Source organism: Trichoderma evansii, assembly GCF_050947405.1.
Source record: "Trichoderma evansii strain SZMC 28006 chromosome Unknown GGI43scaffold_5, whole genome shotgun sequence".
Taxonomy (NCBI): Eukaryota; Fungi; Ascomycota; class Sordariomycetes; order Hypocreales; family Hypocreaceae; genus Trichoderma; species Trichoderma evansii.
Genome location: NW_028145201.1, coordinates 1,360,957 through 1,379,669, shown reverse-complemented (window position 1 = coordinate 1,379,669; position 18,713 = coordinate 1,360,957). Strand labels below are relative to the sequence as shown.

The 18,713-nt window shown below is 48.9% G+C and overlaps 5 protein-coding genes across 5 annotated transcripts; 2 read left to right on the top strand and 3 right to left on the bottom strand.

The window, feature by feature from the left end:
- Positions 1-1,544: 1,544 nt before the first annotated feature.
- On the top strand, positions 1,545-4,924 carry GGI43DRAFT_316529 (altered inheritance of mitochondria protein 21). The gene is made up of 2 exons (XM_083201778.1): positions 1,545-2,773; positions 2,830-4,924. The coding sequence occupies exons 1-2, from the start codon at positions 1,855-1,857 to the stop codon at positions 4,764-4,766; spliced, it is 2,856 nt and encodes a 951-aa protein (XP_083062847.1). The 5' UTR covers positions 1,545-1,854; the 3' UTR covers positions 4,767-4,924.
- GGI43DRAFT_316571 (uncharacterized protein) lies at positions 4,924-6,449 on the bottom strand. The gene has a single exon (XM_083201779.1). It carries the CDS (start codon positions 6,297-6,299, stop codon positions 5,082-5,084), a length of 1,218 nt encoding a protein of 405 aa, XP_083062846.1. The 5' UTR covers positions 6,300-6,449; the 3' UTR covers positions 4,924-5,081.
- Positions 6,450-6,524: 75 nt separating this feature from the next.
- GGI43DRAFT_316129 (bifunctional ATP-dependent DNA helicase/ssDNA endodeoxyribonuclease DNA2) lies at positions 6,525-8,512 on the top strand. Its single transcript, XM_083201772.1, has 4 exons — positions 6,525-6,723; positions 6,793-8,226; positions 8,280-8,331; positions 8,387-8,512. Exons 1-3 carry the CDS (start codon positions 6,679-6,681, stop codon positions 8,292-8,294), a joined length of 1,494 nt encoding a protein of 497 aa, XP_083062845.1. The 5' UTR covers positions 6,525-6,678; the 3' UTR covers positions 8,295-8,331; positions 8,387-8,512.
- A 3,578-nt stretch (positions 8,513-12,090) lies between these two features.
- Positions 12,091-15,551, bottom strand: GGI43DRAFT_421713 (uncharacterized protein; the record flags this gene model as incomplete). Its single annotated transcript, XM_083207998.1, has 6 exons — positions 12,091-12,312; positions 12,376-12,633; positions 12,690-12,811; positions 12,865-13,093; positions 13,150-14,472; positions 14,541-15,551. 6 exons carry the CDS (start codon positions 15,549-15,551, stop codon positions 12,091-12,093), a joined length of 3,165 nt encoding a protein of 1,054 aa, XP_083062844.1.
- A 656-nt stretch (positions 15,552-16,207) lies between these two features.
- GGI43DRAFT_400093 (alpha-D-galactopyranosidase) lies at positions 16,208-18,368 on the bottom strand. Its single transcript, XM_083205422.1, has 6 exons — positions 17,828-18,368; positions 17,641-17,773; positions 17,454-17,588; positions 17,305-17,394; positions 17,223-17,232; positions 16,208-17,158 (listed from the first exon to the last, which is right to left on the bottom strand). The coding sequence occupies exons 1-6, from the start codon at positions 17,927-17,929 to the stop codon at positions 16,306-16,308; spliced, it is 1,323 nt and encodes a 440-aa protein (XP_083062843.1). The 5' UTR covers positions 17,930-18,368; the 3' UTR covers positions 16,208-16,305.
- Positions 18,369-18,713: the final 345 nt, after the last annotated feature.

Below are 18,713 nucleotides of genomic sequence, written 5' to 3'. Positions count from 1 at the left end.
CCCTTACTCAGCATCCGAAGATGACAGAGAATACCAGAATGGGCGAGGGCATTTCAGAGATTTTTCTTGCTCCACTGAAGTTTGGCGCATCTTGATTGTATCACTCATATGAGTAGCTAAACATTCGCGAATTGTGGGCTCTCCATACGCCTGTGGCGTCTGACAGCTCCAGCGGCGGATGATGTACAAGTGGATGTGCCCAGCAAACGATTCTGCTTGTCCAGCATAACAAAACAAAGAACAACAAGCGGCAGATCAAGTAGTATCCATCACGTTTCGAAATATATATAAATATTCCAAGAGGCTATGACCAATAGAAATGCTTGTGGGATGTGATGACACCACACAGGGGTTGAGAATCATACACACGCTTCAGCCATTTAAAACACAGCTCATACAACAGACTGGGAGCCGGGTCTGCAGATCCTAAAGCACTGTTGGGACGCTGCAGGTCGAATCACTTGCAGCTAATAGGCGGCAACTTCTTCAACTAAAAAAGGAGACGTGCAGAATAGTACTACCAACAATGTACACAAACAACCCCCCCGGCCAATGAAGATGGGTCAAAGAGGTGTGTCTGTCAATTTTGGATACTTGGCGGCATTACTGGCGGTGAGCAGCCGAGAGAAAAATTCTCATGCGACGTGCAGGAAGCTCAGCGTTTTACTCGTACATGCTGCCGGCTTTTTAGTCGCCCAGAGCGCATTAGTTTTACAGGTCACCCGATTCGATTTATCCAGCTATGAAGGAATGATCTCGATGGTGGGGGTTTTGCTGAGCTACCACCCAGTGACGCAATCAGGTCTCGGCTGAGGATGACGATGAGAGCGATGAAGACACTTTTCCGTCAGAGACTCGACCGTCGCAAGATTTGCTTCATTTTAGAGGCAATGAGGGATCAATCCACGCGTCTGTGTACCGCCAGCTACTCGCTTTGCACCCGTCAGCGCTCCGTAGAGTGCCTACAGCGACGTACATATAAGACATGCAGTGTAGCGCCAGTGAATGATTGACCAAGGTCCAGCGTGTGTGGCGTAGAGGGGTCACCAGATTACGGTGCGGCTGACGGGCCATCTGCACTGTATTCGCAGCGTCGCATTGGGCGGGGCTGCCACCGTTTCGACGGCCAGCCACACAGTATTTGACAGACGCCCTGCGACCCCATGAGGCGCTATCGCTTGCCAGAATTAGCGCACCGGCCTCCCAACCGTCTCCCAATAGCGGCGCCGGCATAGATAAGCTACCAGGACCTGTCGGTATTGTTGGAGGACAGTTCCAGCTCTGGAAAGCCTTTTCAACCCCGACTATCTGCCCTTTGTGCTGTTTTCGTTGCTAGAATCCGATTCATGCTTCTATACTTATAGTTCTTTTGAGGTATTTTGTACCGGCTCCAAAAGCAATCGCAATTGGTAAGTTGCATCTCTGCCCATGCTATGACGCTGTGAGGGACAGATGGTCATCGTCGTCATACAGTACGACTGGCTCGAGAATGGCCGCCAGCTGCCCCCTGTGACTCCTCTGTCGCCCAAAAACGCTGTGCAATCAATTCCCATCCTGTGAAGGGCTGCTTATTGCTATAATACCAAGACTGCTGCTGTGATCAATGGGCTCATTGGGTTTCATGCGCTGGCTTCGGGCACCCCTTTTGTGTTGCAGCCTTAGTCCTGTGACATCCCACTTTCCACTCCCGAGTCAACACCACAACTGACGTTTCGTGGGATCTCTCTAGGACGTTTCGTGCCAGATCTGTTTCGAGATTCGATTCTATACAATTAATACGACAATCGATAAGCTGTTTATCTTTTCCGACTTTGTTACGCTTTTACATCTGCTTCTTTAAATGATTTACATACTATGACGGCACCGACAATGCAGCAGCCAGCCATCCCCCCTCGTCCGTCTAAGAGCCCGGCCAAAGACCTCGCGGCCGCCAGCTCTACCCCTCTTATTCCGCCACGGCCGACTAATAAACGAATCGATCGATCAAAGTCTCCCAACCCTGATCGATTCGCCCAATCGCCCTTCACCGATGGCGTAATTTCTGTGAGCCCTCTTGGGACCCAGCTTAGCCCAAGCAACTCCCATGGAGGCTCTGGCGAAGCCATTGACCACTCTGAGAGTGTGCCGATGCCCTCTGTTGGAGAAGAGGGATTGGAATACAGCGTCATCACTTCTGAGCTGGAAGGACCGGGCACCGAGGATGCAGAGCAGACTCGTACTGTCGCCCAGGACCTCAAGCTTCACGCCCCTAAGCCGTCTCTCCCTGCAGCGAGCGCCAAGGAGCGGGTTATGAACGTTACTCGAACCGATTCGGATAGGGCTGCCTCGTTTGGCATTGGAAAGCCAGGACATCTTGAAGGTCGATCAACTTCCCGCAACGGCCTAAGGAAGAAGTCTAGCACAAGTTTCTCTGCTACGAGCGAAGACCAACAGCTTGATGATGAACATGGCATTCCTGAAATTGGACAGAGAGTCCCCATGAATCCTCATCTGGGAGACGTCCAAGCACCATCTCCTGCCCCAACTGAGGGAAATGGCAAACACCATACCCGCAAGCTCAGCTCTCGCGGTCTCCCCCCTGGAAGCTATGGAATGCACGGCCACGGAGTTGAACCTCAGGATGAGCTTGATAAAGCTTACTACAAGAAGAACCCTGAAGTAATGAAGCGAGAGCATCATACTCCGCTGCACGATCATCGCCAGACCGATTTTGCTCTGAGTAGCAGCGATCTCAATAAGCTAGTCCGGGACACAGCCAACCGTAACTCTATAGGTTGGTAGAGATTCAGACTTACTTTTTTAATCATTGGCTAATTTTACTTTGTACAGATTTCAGTGAGCCGCAAGCAACTCCCAACGAAGAAGTTGCGTTCCAAGCTCACGAGGAGTATGCCAGCCGTATGGCTACTCCGCGCCCAGTCTCGATAGTTCTGGATACCGGTGCGCCATTGGAGGATCCCGGTGCATCAGAGAACAAGCCTATTCATGTAGACGATCCTAAGCACCCAGAGCAGTACTCCTATGGCGCTGAAAGCCCGGTTGAAGCTCGTGGGGACGAGTTTGAGGCCCCAATTCTTGCTGCAGATGAGATTGAGAAGGATGCCAGGCGACCTGCTCAGCAACCAGCCATTCGCCCGCATCTCGATCGCAATGGTAGTTCGTATGATGGTACAAGTCGTCCAACCAGCCGTCCCAACAGTCGACCGACGAGCATTTATAACGCTCATCCCAGTTTCGACCACCACACTCCTTTGGAAGATGTTCGCGAATACGAGCCCCTGTTCCCTGATGAAGCCGCTAAGAAGGAGGAAGAAAGGCGTGAAAGCAAAGACGGGTCCAAAGCACGTCATTATTTCCCTAGTAAAGATGTTTGGGAAGATGCGCCGACCAGTGTTCACTACACCGCAGAGGTCTCAACTCCTGATAATGCAGAGGAGAATGCAGAAGAAGACATCCAACGAAGGAAGTCGTCAACGCATCCTGAGAACCGCCCTATGACTCCGGCTCAGATATTTGCTATGCAACAAGAAGAGCTCGCTGAGAAGGAAGCAAGCGGCAAAAAACATAACTTCTTGCCCATCTTGGAGCAGCCGAAGCCTACTTGGGTCGATCACCAATCCCATTTGAAAGGTGGGAAGTCAAGTACAGGCCATCGATTCCCCAGTAAGGATGTGTGGGAAGATACTCCAGAGAGTCTTCTTTATGAGGCAGAGGTAGAGGAGAAGCCAAAGAGCGAGAACAAGCCTTCAGTCCCCGCCCGACCCTCTAAGAAGCTAACTGAACTGCTTTCACATACTAAACCTGGCGTTCCTGAACGTCCAAAGTCCACTAGGCAGATCAGCGGTGAAGATGCGCCCAAGCCGCTGGTACCTACTCGGCCTGTTAAAAAGGTTTCGGGTGACTCAAAGGACGGAGAGCTCTCCAAGCCCAAGCCTCCAGTTCCCTCTCGTCCTGCTGGAGGCAAGATTGCTGCTCTGCAGGCTGGATTCATGAGCGACTTGAATAAGCGTCTGCAGCTTGGACCCCAGCCTTCGAAGAAGGAAGAAACGGAGAAGACTGAAGGTAAAGAGGAGAAGGATAAAGTTCTATTGCCTGATGCTAGAAAAAGTCGGGCTAGAGGACCACAGCGTCGCGCACCGACCAAGACCGCGGCCCCAGCTCCTGCTGCACCATCAGCGAAGGAGCCCGCCCCTGTCACGCTATCCTTTTCTCTGCCGCAGACAATTTGGAACATTGACCCTGATCATGGCAACGTTCATGTTGCTTCTGACTCACTTGAAGTCCCTGCAAAGGAAGTTTCTGAAACCATACTAGAATCAGAAAAACTGCCTTCGGCGCCGATAGAGAATGAGAAGCCTGCCGAAATAGAGAAGCCTAAAGTAGAAGAGGAGAAAGAGACGGAGCCTGTTGCGAAGGTAGAACCTGAAGCACTTAAGGAAGTTGTTGAGCCCGCTGCTTCAACCGAGCCTGCACAGTCCGAGACCGTGCTGGAGCCCGAGCCCTCGACTGAGCCCGCGACCAAATCTGAAGAACCAAGGATCGTTAAGAGCCCCAAAGAGCTCGAAATCACGAAGGAGCCTGAAGAGGCCAAGGAGTCAAGTGAACCCGAGAAATTAGAAGAAGTCAAGAAATCAGAAGAGCCAGTGAAGGAAGAAACACTTGCGGCAAACATGGCTGGTGAGAGCATTTTGGAGGCCAAGGTGGAACAGAACGATGATACAAAGGAGATAAAGCCCGTTGAAGTTGCAGACGAGGTGAAGGCTTAGAGTAGGTGTGCTCGATGTACCGGGCCCTGTGTCGCCTTGTACACAGATCTACCGATGAGACTGGGTCCTTTAGTTTTGTTTTCTGAATTTTAGCTACAACGGGGTCTTGAGATATAAACTCGCTCATGACACTAATACGAAGCTGTATTTCACTCATTTGAGACTATAAAGAGGGATTTCTTTACGTCTATGTAAATTAGACTTAGGCAAAAAAGAAAATTTACAAATTTGAGTGAGATGTATACTCTCTATAAATAACACACGCACATACATACATATAATACATAGGATAAGCTAAGTTTGTAAAGATTGGAGCTATTTTCTGCTCCATGAGTTTCTCTCCTGACTCTGGCCCTCGCGCTCCCTCTCTAGCATACGGTCAAACTCTCGCTGTGCCTGCCCCTTGGCCAAACTCTTCTCCTCATCGGCGCTCGAATATGAATAGCTTTCCCGGGGGGGTTGTCCTTGGTACTGGGCGCCTGATTCAGCCTCTGATCCCCATCCGCCTCCAGACTGGGGCTTCTCCCACGTCTTCCGATTTTGCTGGGCGGAAGGTTGGTACTGGGCTTGTTGCCGGATGCGATCCCACGCTGAGCCGCTGGTGTTGTTTGATGAGTCTGAGCTATTCCTTGCTGCGGGTGCGATGGGTGAGGCATCATCAAAGTCATCTGTAAATGAAGAATCCCATGCATCGGATCGCTGTTGCTGGGGCTGTGGAGGTGGTGTCGTGGGGCTACTGTATGAACCCCAGGAGGACTGCGTTGGTGCGGCTGGGGTCTTTTGTTCGTGTTCTCTGTATTGCTGATTTGAGTTCTCATACTGCGCTGCCGACTCCCATGCGTCGTTGATTTGCTCGCGAGCTTCTGGGTTGCCTCCTAGCAGAGTAGCGCCCTGTGCCCCTCCATCATGTAAGAGCGCTCGCAGCCTAGGATCCTGCTCCATCTCTCGACGCTGTCGCATAAAGTTTGCGCCTTGGAAGATTGGCTCTCCGAGAACCCAGAGGGTTCCGTAGTAGGCGGCGAAGCGGGCGCTGTGCCACATGAACTTGAGGCCTGGACTGCCGCCGATGGGGCTGAAGCGCTTGAATTCCGGGTTGAAGAAGGGGAAGCGCCATGTCTTGCGGCCGCGGTAGGCCATGTAGCCTGCGAATCCGGTCATTGCCCATTTCCATGCGAGCAGGTTGTGCACGCTCGACAGGAAGTGCTCCGTGAGGGCTTGCGTTTCTTGATCTTCGAAGGCCCTGTTGTTGACTGCGGCGAGTGATAGGACGGTGGACTCTGCTAAGGCGAGTGTCTGAGCCTTTCCGAAGCCGCGAAGCCGTGCGTAAAAGGGTGCCTCGTAGTTTTGAAACAGGCGCTGGATCTGTTCGTGGATCTGAGGCTCGAATTGCTTGCGGTTCGTCATGGCCAGCTGGCGGCGTTCTTCGATGGCGGCTCTGGCATTGCGCATGTATTCCGACCGGCTCATGTGTTTAAGGTCGGGATTCTTGTTGGCGCCGTCGCCATTGGCGTTGTTTCCCCCTGGATTGTCCATTTTTCCTCAGCAATGCGATGCAAAGGAAAAAAGGAATTCAATGTTTCGTACAATATTGACCCCGCGAATCTCTCGGGATCGAGCCATATAGAAGGCCATTGAAGCACTGTGACGCAAGAGATTCAGAACAGCTTTATCGATAAGTTGCCGCCCCACGTGACTGCCATCATCATAGCTGTCCTGCCGGGTTTTTGTTACGGTTGTTGGAGCAATTGGGCGGGGCGCGTCGCGTTTTAGATGGCGCGTTCTAACGACGATCTGCCCTTGTAAGTTAAATAGTTTGGGCACGATAGATTGGCATTTTTGCTTATCGTATGCCAAAATTATGCAGTGCTGGAGGGTTTTCGATGTAAGACTCTAAGAACAATCATCTCGAATCATGCCGCTCCAGAAGTCGTATTCTGAGCGGATTGGGCTTCCAAGAGTATGTTTACTTTCATCGGGCTGGTTGTTTTGTTTTGTTATGATTATGTCACTTACATGTGTGATGTAGCAACGCTCGCCCTGGCAGCGGTCTCATAGCCATCCGAACAATTTACAGCCGGCAAACTCGAAGAACTTGATTCCAGTATCCGAAGTTACGAAGAAGAAGCTGAACAAATTTCTGTACAAGGACTCTAAAGATGGGTCTGCGGCAGACAAAGGCGTAGATGGGAGGGGCAAGGGTGCAGCAGCATCTGCTTTGAACGAACAAACACCCTCCCATCTAAGGATGATTGGAAATAGTGCCACTCCGGTGACTCGTTTGGACTGGAGCGACCTCCTCGAGCCATGCAGCCAAATACCAGAGGAGGATACCACCTCGCCGAACGACAAGCTGCTGTGGAATAACAAGCAGGATCCGAATGCATTCGCCACCATCTCGCCGATGATGCCCCGCAAAGGCAGAAAACGAGCCAGGAGCTCTTCGCCGATCTCATCGCCTTCTGCCGACAGAATCGCCACGCCAACCGTCAATGTCAAGAAGCTTGCTAGAGCATTGAAGTCGCCTCACCCTGACCCGACGTTGGAGCTCTGGGACCGATACTCGCTGAATGGACATGGGGGCCAGTCTCCTGCGTCTGGTGCAGCGAATCCGATCTTAGCCCAATTGATGGTGTCTTCGTCTCCACGACCATCTAAGAATCAAACTGCTCTGGTCGACCAAGAGGATTTGCGTCGAGCTGCTAGCTGTGGTTTTCAGTGGCCCAAAAGAAGGAGGATGGAGAAATCAAAATCGGGCAGCCAGGTCAGCGCTAGCCAACGAGAATTGGAGGCAGCATCCAAGTCCTCTCTTGTTACAGCGTTGCTGGATTCAGTTACGAGTAGTATGCAAAACCAGAGCCAGGACGACGATACCGAAGCAGGAGGAATGGACTCGCCGTCTCTTAAGAAGAGACAGATTGTACCCCAGAATACCGACACCCCGTCTAGAAAATCCAAGGCCCGGTTGCCAAGCCCGATCGTATCGGACTATGGTGATGATGATGATTTGGATGATGAGTTCTTGATGCTTGAAGAAACCATGCTGGCGTCTCAGGCAACCCAAGCTTCTCAGGCATCTCAGACAACGGAGAGTGTAGCACCGGTCAAACAAAGCACAGAGGGAGCCAAAGAAGAGAGCAGAAAATCGGATAAGAATCCTACTATGAACGATTTCGATGATTTTGATGACGACGATTTCGATGAGGCAGACGACTTGCTGGCAAATTTAGAGCTGAAGACTCCAGCAACAGGAAAAAAGGTGATTTCAAGGGCAATGAAAACACCATCCAAGAATAAGACTCCACAGAGGCTGGCCGACTTGGAAGATGAATTCGGCGACGATGCCTTTGACGGAGATGTCGACTTTGAAGCGGTAGAATTCGCTGCGACCCAAGCGGCCCACCAGCAAGACACTGCCTCAACTGTATGTGAGGAAGCTATCCAGGAAGAAAACATGCTAAACGTAGGCCAGAACAAGAAAAAAGTCAAGACCATTCAGCGATATTTAGTAACAAGTGTTTTAGACGGTGAATACGTCGACCAATACAACCGTGTCTCGCCCGAAAAGGTATGTTGAGCTAACGGATATCATCTCTTGGGTGCACTATACTGACTTATACTAGATCCTGTTGATTCAAGCAGATGGCTCAAAGACTACCCGAACTGTACAGTTACGAGGCTCTTGGTATGACACACCGGCGCATGCTGATGCCTATGTCCATGTTATTGGAGAGTTCTCGTTCAAGGGGCAGTGTGTTGTCGATGATGCTCATAATCTGTTGATTCTGCATCCTGATCAGCTGGTATCCGCAACTGTTGTTGCCGATTCTTTTGGATGCACGCGTCGAGCTGTGCTCCAAGATCGAGTCAAGGCTACCAGCGAAGCCTCGCCGCCCCTGGTCTACGGAACGATGCTTCACGAAATCTTTCAAGAAGCATTGCTTGCGAACAGATTTGATCTTGGATACCTCTCTGAGTTGATTGATAAAAATATTGAGAAGCATATTGAAGATTTGTATACGATTAAGATGGGCATTGCGGCTGCCAAAGAGCATTTGCAGTCAAAGATGACGGAACTCAGCTATTGGGCCAAGAGTTTCGTGGCATCCCAGCCACAGGTAAGACGAATTACCACCCATCTCACTCATTGATAACAGAGATTAACGCTCATATAGGCCGACGCTATTGTAGAAGGGAGAAATGGAGACAAGGCTACTATTGCTGTCAGAAAACTCCTTGACGTTGAAGAGCATGTTTGGTCGCCTATGTATGGCCTGAAGGGAAATATTGATGCAACAGTGGAAGTCATGATGACGGATGGCAAGCAGAGCCAAGTATTGACTGTCCCATTCGAAGTCAAGACCGGCAAGCATGCCAACAGCAGCCACATGGCGCAGACGGCTCTTTATACACTCTTATTGTCAGATCGTTACGACATTGATATCACTCATGGTATTCTATACTATATGGAGACGTCCAAGACGATGCGAATCCCCGCCATTCGACACGAGCTGCGACACATGATAATGCAGCGAAATCAGCTGGCATGTTACATCCGGGAACGAAGTGTTCAACTACCTCCAATGTTGAAGAGCAAACATATGTGTGGAAAATGCTATGCCAAAACTTCTTGTTTCATCTATCATCGATTAGCGGATAATGGAGACGGAGAAAGTAGCGGCATGAACGAAAAGTTTAATGAGGTTATCAAGCATTTGACGGACGAGCACCAAGAATTCTTCATCAAATGGGAAAACTTATTGACAAAAGAAGAGAAGGAGGGGCAGAAGACTAAAAGAGAGCTTTGGACGATGACAAGCTCTGAGCGCGAGAAAAAGTCTCGGTGCTTTTCAGACGTTATCATTGAAGAAGGATCTGCATCGGTTGATGAAGACAACCCTCGGATTAATCGATTTCACTACACTTTCATCAAGCGAGAGCCAATGCCCGACTTTACATTTATTGGATCGGAGTTGACCGTTGGCGAGCCAATTGTTGTGTCGGATGAAGATGGGCATTATGCTTTGGCGATTGGATACATCACTTCCGTTCGAAAACAAAGAATAAGCGTTGCAGTAGATCGACGTCTACATAATGCTCGGATTCGGCAACCTGGCTTTGATGAAGTCAATAACCAAGCTTTTGCTAGCATCATGGAAGTTGCACATGAAGGGGCATCGGTAGAACAAAGCCAAGGGAAAATCAAGGAGCCACCTATTCGATACCGCTTGGATCAAGATGAGTTTAGCAATGGCATGGCCACTGTGAGAAACAACTTGATCCAGATGATGGCGAATGACGTGCCGGCTGCGGTACGAATTCGCGAGCTTATTGTCGATTTGGAGCCGCCTCGATTTAAAACAGTGGCAACTCAATACACTGTTACAGATGGAGAGAGTTTGAACGTTGATCAACAGCGAGCTATCGAGAAGGTCATGAGTGCACAAGATTATGCACTCGTGCTGGGAATGCCTGGTACCGGCAAGACGACCACCATTGCCCACATCATCAAGGCTCTAGTGTCACAGAACAAAACAGTGTTGTTGACGTCTCATACTCATACGGCCGTTGACAACATTCTTCTCAAGCTAAAGTCGGAAAAAATCCCTATTCTACGACTTGGTGCTCCTGCAAAGGTACATCCCGATGTTCAGCATTTTGCACACCTCGCGGGCCAGCCGAAGAAGACTTTTGAGGAGATCAAGGAAGCTTGGCACGGCACCCCAATTGTGGCCACGACCTGTTTGGGAATTAACCACCAAGTCTTCATAGAACGATCATTCGATTATTGCATTGTGGATGAAGCCTCACAGATTACCTTGCCTATCTGTGCTGGCCCGATTCGACTGGCAAAGACGTTTGTTCTGGTTGGAGACCACAACCAGCTTCCCCCAGTGGTGAAGAATGAAGAAGCTAGACAAGGTGGCCTGGATGTCAGCTTGTTTAAGCTCTTATCAGACACACATCCGCAGTCCGTCGTCAACCTGGAGCATCAATATCGTATGTGTGAAGATATTATGACTCTGAGCAACACCCTCATCTACAACGGCAGACTTCGTTGTGGAACAGAGCAGCTGCGCAAGAAGAAGCTTGATATTCCTAGCATGGACTCTTTGAGACAACATCATCACGACTCGATGATTATTCATCGATCTGGAACGGCCCGGTCATTTTGTACAGGGCCTGTGCCGTCACGATGCTGGCTTTACGACCTCCTTGATGCTGAAGCCCGTGTTCGGTTTGTCGATACGGATACGATCAAACCCTTGGTTCGTGAAGAAGCTCAAGGAAAACGTATTATCAATCCTGCTGAGGGGCAAATCGTCTCACAGCTTGTGGAAAGCCTGCTCACCGTGGGAGTTCCTGCTACCGAAATTGGTGTTATGACGCATTATCGTGCACAGCTTCATCTTCTCAAGGATAAGCTCAAGCACTTTCCTGGTATAGAAATGCACACAACCGATCGTTTCCAGGGACGAGACAAAGAAGTTATTGTGCTGAGTCTGGTGCGAAGCAACGAGGCTTGCAATATCGGAGACTTGCTCAAAGATTGGCGGCGTATTAACGTGGCATTTACTCGTGCGAAAACTAAGCTCCTAGTCGTGGGTAGCATGAGCACCCTTAAAGGGAATGGAGAGGAGACTATGCTGAGCAAGTTTATCTCTCTGATGGAAGATCGCAGTTGGATATATCATATGCCGCAGAATGCTCTTGAGAGCCACTGCTTTGCGGACCTGAGCACACAGCTTACAGGTTTTACACAGCGAACGCCTAGAAAATCGCCAAAGAGGGCGGTACCAGCAAAGGTGACATCTACTGCGTATGCGGATAAAGAGAACTGGAAGCCGTCGCCGAGAAAGGCGCGGATGGGAGAAGGAATGTTGCTCAAGGGAAAGTTGATTACGCGAGATATCTTGAATGAAATGACCGACGGCGCATATTGAATTAAAGATGATTACTTGGCATATGTTTCTTTCATTGGGCGGAAGGATTGGTTACGGAATTTTATGTCAAACGGCGCAATTATGGATTATCGGGATACTGTAAATATAGGATAAAGAGGCATGATATTCAGGATATTATTTATTTTTCTTGGCAAGTGTGCTATGAGCTGTCATTAAATTGTTTAGTGCCGTTCGCCAATACTGTCTTGATCGTTATCTTCATGATGATTCTGCTCTTCGTCTTCGTCTTCGTCTTCGTCTTCTTCATCTTTATCTTCTTCGTCGTCGTCATCGTCCTCATACGGGTCTAGTAATTTCCATTCGTCATCAAACCTACCAATAATTAGTCACCACCAATAAAAACGAAATGAGATGGGAGTTAGTTACCCTTGCTCGCCCACAATGAGCTTCGTAAATTTTTCTAGTTCTTCCAGCTGTGCGACGCAGCCGGTAAGACTCTCATTGTACGAGTAACTGTATATGTCGCCCCATTTCTTGTGCCATCTAACGTCGCTTGCTTCGCTGTGATGGGCCATTGAGTCTTCTACGGCTGCTGTTTCTATGAGGAGCCTTCGGCGGGATGCGGCGGCGTTGGGCAGGTAGCGCTATGTGCAAATATTAGGATTGATTAAAATGTTAAAGGGTGAAAAAGAGAGCATGCTACGTACGGGCACTTTGCGGCCTGCTCTCAACGCCCCAGCGAAGATGTATAAATTGGCTAGAATGGATGCAACGGCATCTCGCCTGAAGCCTAATAGACGCTGAGCTGCTATTGGATCATCGCGGATGTAGCCTGGATTATAGAATACGGCTGATTGTCGCACGGCTATGAGATAATCGAAGAAGCGTTCGCATGAATCCGCAAGGCCAGCATATGGAAGGGGGTTGAAGGGGCCGCGGAGGCGAACTTCATGGCGTGTCATGACCTATTCGAATTGTTATTACTTTCTGATATTATTGGCAAGGCAGGATGAATGCTTACGAGAAGTTGTCTGATCCTTACAAAGCCTTCTCTAATACGGCCTTCGACGATTTCGGACCGGACGATATCTTCGGGGGTTGGCTCTTTGCCTTCTTCGAAATAGATGTATTTCGCTACAACATCTGCCAAATGTTAGCATACATCTATCATTTTACTCAGCCGAAACATGACTTACTTCGGTATATGATACTGAGGAAGAAGAGCATTGAAGATAGTGATTTTCTCAATTCGTGCCTTGCGACAAACGGCCACAGACACCAATTGACAATGATAGGCGCAATTGTGCCAATGAGGAATATGACACCTGTTAGTGTGGCGGTTAGAGCTGGCGATGATGGTAGGTTGCCTGCTTGAAGCTGTAGCGAAATTACTGTAAAGGATAAGCATCCCGCAAGGCCAGATCTCTATCAACATCGTTAACTAAACCCTTGATATTAGAGAGTTGCTATATGGTTCTTACCGGGTGGGAGCTAAGTGTAAATCGGTATAGCATGGGAATCATGAAAATAGCTGCAAAAACTGCAACTACATAAGGACTACCGTCTCCAGCAGCATGTGCAACGCCACCCCATACGGCACCGAGAATAGCCAAGACGGCTCTTGCAAACAGATCTTGAATATTGCCACCTACGCGAGCATGAATCAAGAGCCAGCTCATTGTGACTGCCCACCAAGCTTCGTACTCGTCCCACCAGACCTTATCCCAACTAAGGTATGAGGGAACTGCAAGAAGGGATGTGACGAGAACGACTTTGAAAGCATACCGGCTTTCATAGCCTTGCAAAAGATGCAAGATCTTCCAGATTCTGTAACTTAGCTTGTTCTTCTTGAGATCCATGTCAGGCGGGACACCTGGGTCCGTAAGGTGCGACAACTCGGCTCTCAACTCAGTTTCGGAGACGTTATCGTCATATTTTTCGAAGGGTTTGTATTCTCGGGATTTTATCGACTCCAAAGCACGAGCGATTTCAAGGAACGTAATATGGTATGACCCGGCTGTGGCGCCTCCACGGTCATGGGTGACCTGAGGATTGACAAAGTGAATAGCTTTACGAAGCGGATAGGATGGCAGGTGAATTTTTGGCCAGTTCGAACACTGATGCATGGAACATACTTTTCCCATGAGGTTTTCGATCGTGGTGGCGGTTTCGCGGAGATGTCTTGCGAAGACGAATAGTTGAACGACAGCCGAATCGTTCATCGACGCTGGAGGTAGTTGGCCTGATTCCAGGAGCTCTGACTCGATGGCATCGAATATTGCTTTTGCGGTCCTCATTCGAATTTGCGCGGGTGCGATTTCGGACGATACGTCCTTCGGAGGACCGAGAAATTGTCGATAGCCTGATAGGTCCATCAGTGCAGCCTGGCTGGCCTGTAGCCCTTGGTTCATGCAGGCGAGGATCTCTTTGGTAGGCTTTGCCAATTTCTTAATCACAATACGGGTTACATCCACCTCTTTGACCTTACCAGGGGGCTTTTCGTTGGTAATATTGTTGAGATCGTTGCTGCTAGAAGATGAGGAGGACATCTGAGTGGCTTCGACAACAATAGGAACATGTCCATCTTCGGCTTCGCTGAAGAGTGCACTCTCTGTTTCCATGGCGAGTAGTGCGCGAATGACGGCCTGCATTAGGTTTCGCAACTCTCTTACATCGGCTGGCTTGAATCGTGTAATAGTAAGACTGGATCGCATATCTTTGTTGACCGTGGATAAGTCTACGAAAGCTTGAACTAAGCGTCGCCTGAGCCTAGTATCTCGTGGACGTGGGATGACTATGGTTTCCTAGATGAAGAGTAGGAGTTAGACATTGAAATGAAGGAGACAATTTGGCATTGTTATGGTGTACAAACCAGCATAAGAGAAAATGATTCGTGAAAGATCATAGCGAGAGGTCTTGCACCGGCGTCGGGGAAGATGGTACAGTTGACTAGCAGTGCAATTGCTTGTCCTAAGAACCAAGGAACGACGTAGTTTCTCAGCTTTTCCCATACGATGATGTCGCCTGAAGTCTGGGCCAGAAGAGTAAAGGTGATGGCGACACCTGCACAGACAACCATTTGGTAGAATCTGGAGTAGTACGAGCGTATCCATGCTATCACTGCCATGAACAAGGCCAGAAAAAGAGCCAGAACACCACCGTAGCCGGCACTAGCGGCAGAGGTTGATGTAGATAGGAGGAGACCAAGAACACCCCATCCTAAGCCGGCTGCTGTGCCGATGGTGGTGAGTATAGCACCTTCTACTTGAGCACCAACTGTCCTGGCCGGATGATTCAATATGACAGAAACGGCGATGATGTAGTGGTACCGACCAAGCCATTCTCGAACGGCCGGGATCAGACACAGGATGTAAGCTGCAAAATAGGCGGTAAAGGATCTCACGAGGCGAAGGCCGGTTCGAGTTGTTGCGACACGTCGGAGCACCAATTTTATCTCACGATACTGTCTTGGTATAAACCGCCTAGCAGCCAGCGGTGAATCTTCGTCAAAAGCAGCGGGCAGCGAAGCCCTAGATCGTTCGTCAAAGCTATCCGGCACCAACGGCGTGCGCTTCAGGAACAGCGAGTCAAAGAATCCATCTCGATCTTCCACCACGCCAAAGGTTTCCAAGTCGATGTGATCTTCTGGGAGAATCTGGTCAATGGGCGTTATGTAAGAGCTACGTCTGCTCCCGTATTCAGACTGAGCTGCTGAGGTGGTTGTTGTCCTGAGCGGTGGAGCCTGGGCGAGAAAACGAAGCCTCGTAGACGTTGGACGAGAGGGTGGAGGAGGTTCATTTTCGATGTCGATGTTGTTTGGAGATTGAGCTGGCGGAGGACTGGGACTGAGGCTTCCAGAAGGCGATGGATTGTTGGAAGCCATTGATGTTGAGATGCAGTTGTCGTGTCCGGCTCTAGCGGCTGAGATTTTGCTAGGCCAGGATTATCATGATAAGAATTATCCGCATCACAGGCTCAGGATCATTATCAGAGGCATTGCTGAGGGTTAAGGAACAATGAATGAAAATAAGAAGAAGAGGAATTAGAAATTAATTAAATGAAAAAAAGACGACGAATTCGTTATCGCAGTTTCGGTGAGTCTACGGAGAGATTGAAGGTATCACCGGCTTTCGGCATCTGACGTCAGAGGAGAAATCGACTGACGTTTTCCTATCGCGAAGAAAGGCGGTCGAGCGTGAAATACGAGGCCAATGGCCGAAAAATTTGGACGATTATACAATGAACATTAAGATACTGAAAAGCGAAATACTTAATCACTGAGATGGCTGACGCAATTGCAGTTGCTTTAAAATTGTTGGCGTAAAGAAGCAAGTTTTAGCAGCACTTGGTGGCGCTGGCGACTTTTCCTTTTAGGGCCTCGTTTAGGAATCAGCTTCAATCGCATCTATATTTAGGGCAATAAATCAGCCAACCTGTTTTTTGTGATATCAAGATCTTAGAGATACAAGCTTATTGAATTTGAGATTCGTCGCGATTTTCGATATTAATAGTATCAGAATTATCACCCATTCGACAAAATTTGAGTAGAATGCCATATGTTCTATAGAGAGCTAAGCTGTCTAGGTAGACAAATAGGAATTCGATAATACTTTTATAACCAATTCTTTCACAGCCTCTTAACACCTATTACCAACCAAAATGACGGCAGTGTCATGAGCAGCAACGGACGCCGAGTATGAACTTAGACAACCAAGATTCTTGCCACTCCACACATCCTTTACGCGATACCTTCCAGCACGAAGACCAGGAATCTCGGACCAGACTGCCTTCTTTGTAGTTGTCTGGCCCAAAGTGTTAACCATCAACACCAAATGGCCATTCTTCGAAGGACCGGCCCAGAACTCGGCAGGATACGTGCTGTTGTAAGTCCAGTCAGGGTTGATACCCCACTTGTACGGAGTAGCAGGGTTGCCGTAAACGTTGTCTTGGTTGAATGCCAGCAAATCCTTGTTCTTCAAGATGTTGATGTTATCCTGAGACAGCAGGCTAATGTCAGTCCCGATGAGAAGGGGAGACTTCATGGCTGCCCACAGAGCGAAGTGTGTTCGCGTCTCAGCCGCAGTCAAGTCGCCGTTGCCAACCTCCAGCATGTCGGCATCATTATGGCCCCAGAATCCAACAGAATGCAATTTGAATGAGTTTTCGTTTAGGATGTGAGTAACAGAGTCCCACTCAGGAGAAATATCGCCGCTCATGCGCCAGCTGATGCCGGTCGTGTTGCCCCAAGAGAAGACATCGGCCGTGCCCCAGATACACAAGCTGAGTACGATCTCGTGGGTCTGCTTGGCCAGGGCATCTCTCATGGCGTTGAAACGCTGGGCCGATTTCGAGGTACTCCAGTCATATCCTGGAGGAGCAAGGTTGGGATCAATAGCAGTGGTGCAAGTGCCATTTGGGCCAGTTGCGACGGCGTCTGGGTCGCAGGCAACATACTGATCTTGCCAATCTGAAGGAATGTTGCAGTTGTCGCTATCAGGGAGAATTAGTCTAAAAAATACTTGATTATGGCAGAAGATGAATGGTTCCAACTTACTATTTTAGATCTGTTCATCGAGTGTTTGTTAGTATTATGTTATACATTTGTAGCGTGGGATGCGATTTAGATATGCACTTACAGTCTACTCCCCAGCTAGCGAAATCCGCGGCATCGACATCTTCGAATCCAAGACTAGCCGGATAGCCAGCACATGTCTCAGTACCAGCAGCTAATATTTGTTATAAGCATCTTGCATTTTTGGAAGCTCTCAAAAGAAATTCGACTTACTGCTGTAAATACCAAATTTTAAGCCCATGCCGTGAATCTTATCAGCTAATCCATTGATGCCATCGGGAAAACGAGTGGTATTGGGGGCAATATGGCCATTAACCCGCCCATCCTTCATCGACCAGCAGTCGTCAACTGCAATAATCGTCAATGCTTATCGCCAATATCTATGGAGAAAACAACTTACTATTGACGTAATTGTATCCTGCGTCAAGAAGACCAGAGCTCACGATTAGCTCGGCGGCCGAAAGAAATTTGCTTTCATCGATATCGCAGTGGTAGGCGTTCCATGAGTTCCAACCCAGGCTTGGAACTTTTCCCTGGATTTTTTCTTAGTACAAATACATTCAACTAAATCTAGGAAGAATCCTTACAGTTCCACTAGGCATCACAATTGCGCCTGCGCCTGACAAAAAGAAGGCCAAAGTAGCCATAGAGGATGGCTTAACGCCACGACCAGTTGAGTGACGGCCCATTTTCAGAATTGCTAGACTGACGTCTCTTTGGCTGCTAGGAATGTCTACAAGGAATAATTGATCTTTGTACCAATGGAGGCTACCGGTCGCGCTTCCAAGAAGGCCTATATGAATATAGGGCAGTCGATAGCTTGCTCCCCTGCAGCAATAGGAGAGTATAGGCCCCAATGGCTGTTTGATCGTACTTATACGTTCCACAGTATCCGTTTAAGCTACAGAGAGAGGGGTCGTGTTATAACATTCATGCAGTCTTCAATAGAAATTCGCCATCTCGTACGAGGTAGCCCGGTATCAGGGTTAGCTCATGCCGAATTGACGTGACCTGAGACAAAAGTTCTCCTTTACACATGATTTCCGTAGGATCGGTTTTCCACCGGGCCGACTTGAACTCGGATTCACGAAAGCGATAGTACTTTGGCGAATTCTCGTTAAAGCGCACTAATAAGAACACGACCGAGACATCGTGTTCCTGCAATGGTAGGGTAGCAATAGAGCTTTCATAGCGTTTACGTAGCCAGGCAGCCATAGCGGCGATGCTCCGATGAAACATCATTGGAGATGGGCCTTGACGATGGCCCACCCCCGCATAGAGACCAAGGATGAGCGGCAAACGATTCCTCCGCAAGCTACGTCAGATTTGGGAGGCATCTGGCGATCTTTAAGCCGGACAAACGACAGGTCAGGTTTGTTTAGGCCTCTTTAATGCATAATTTAGTAATTTATAGTAGAGTGATATAGTCGCGGGCTTCGGGACGACTATGTACTTTTTTGCAAACTTGTACCG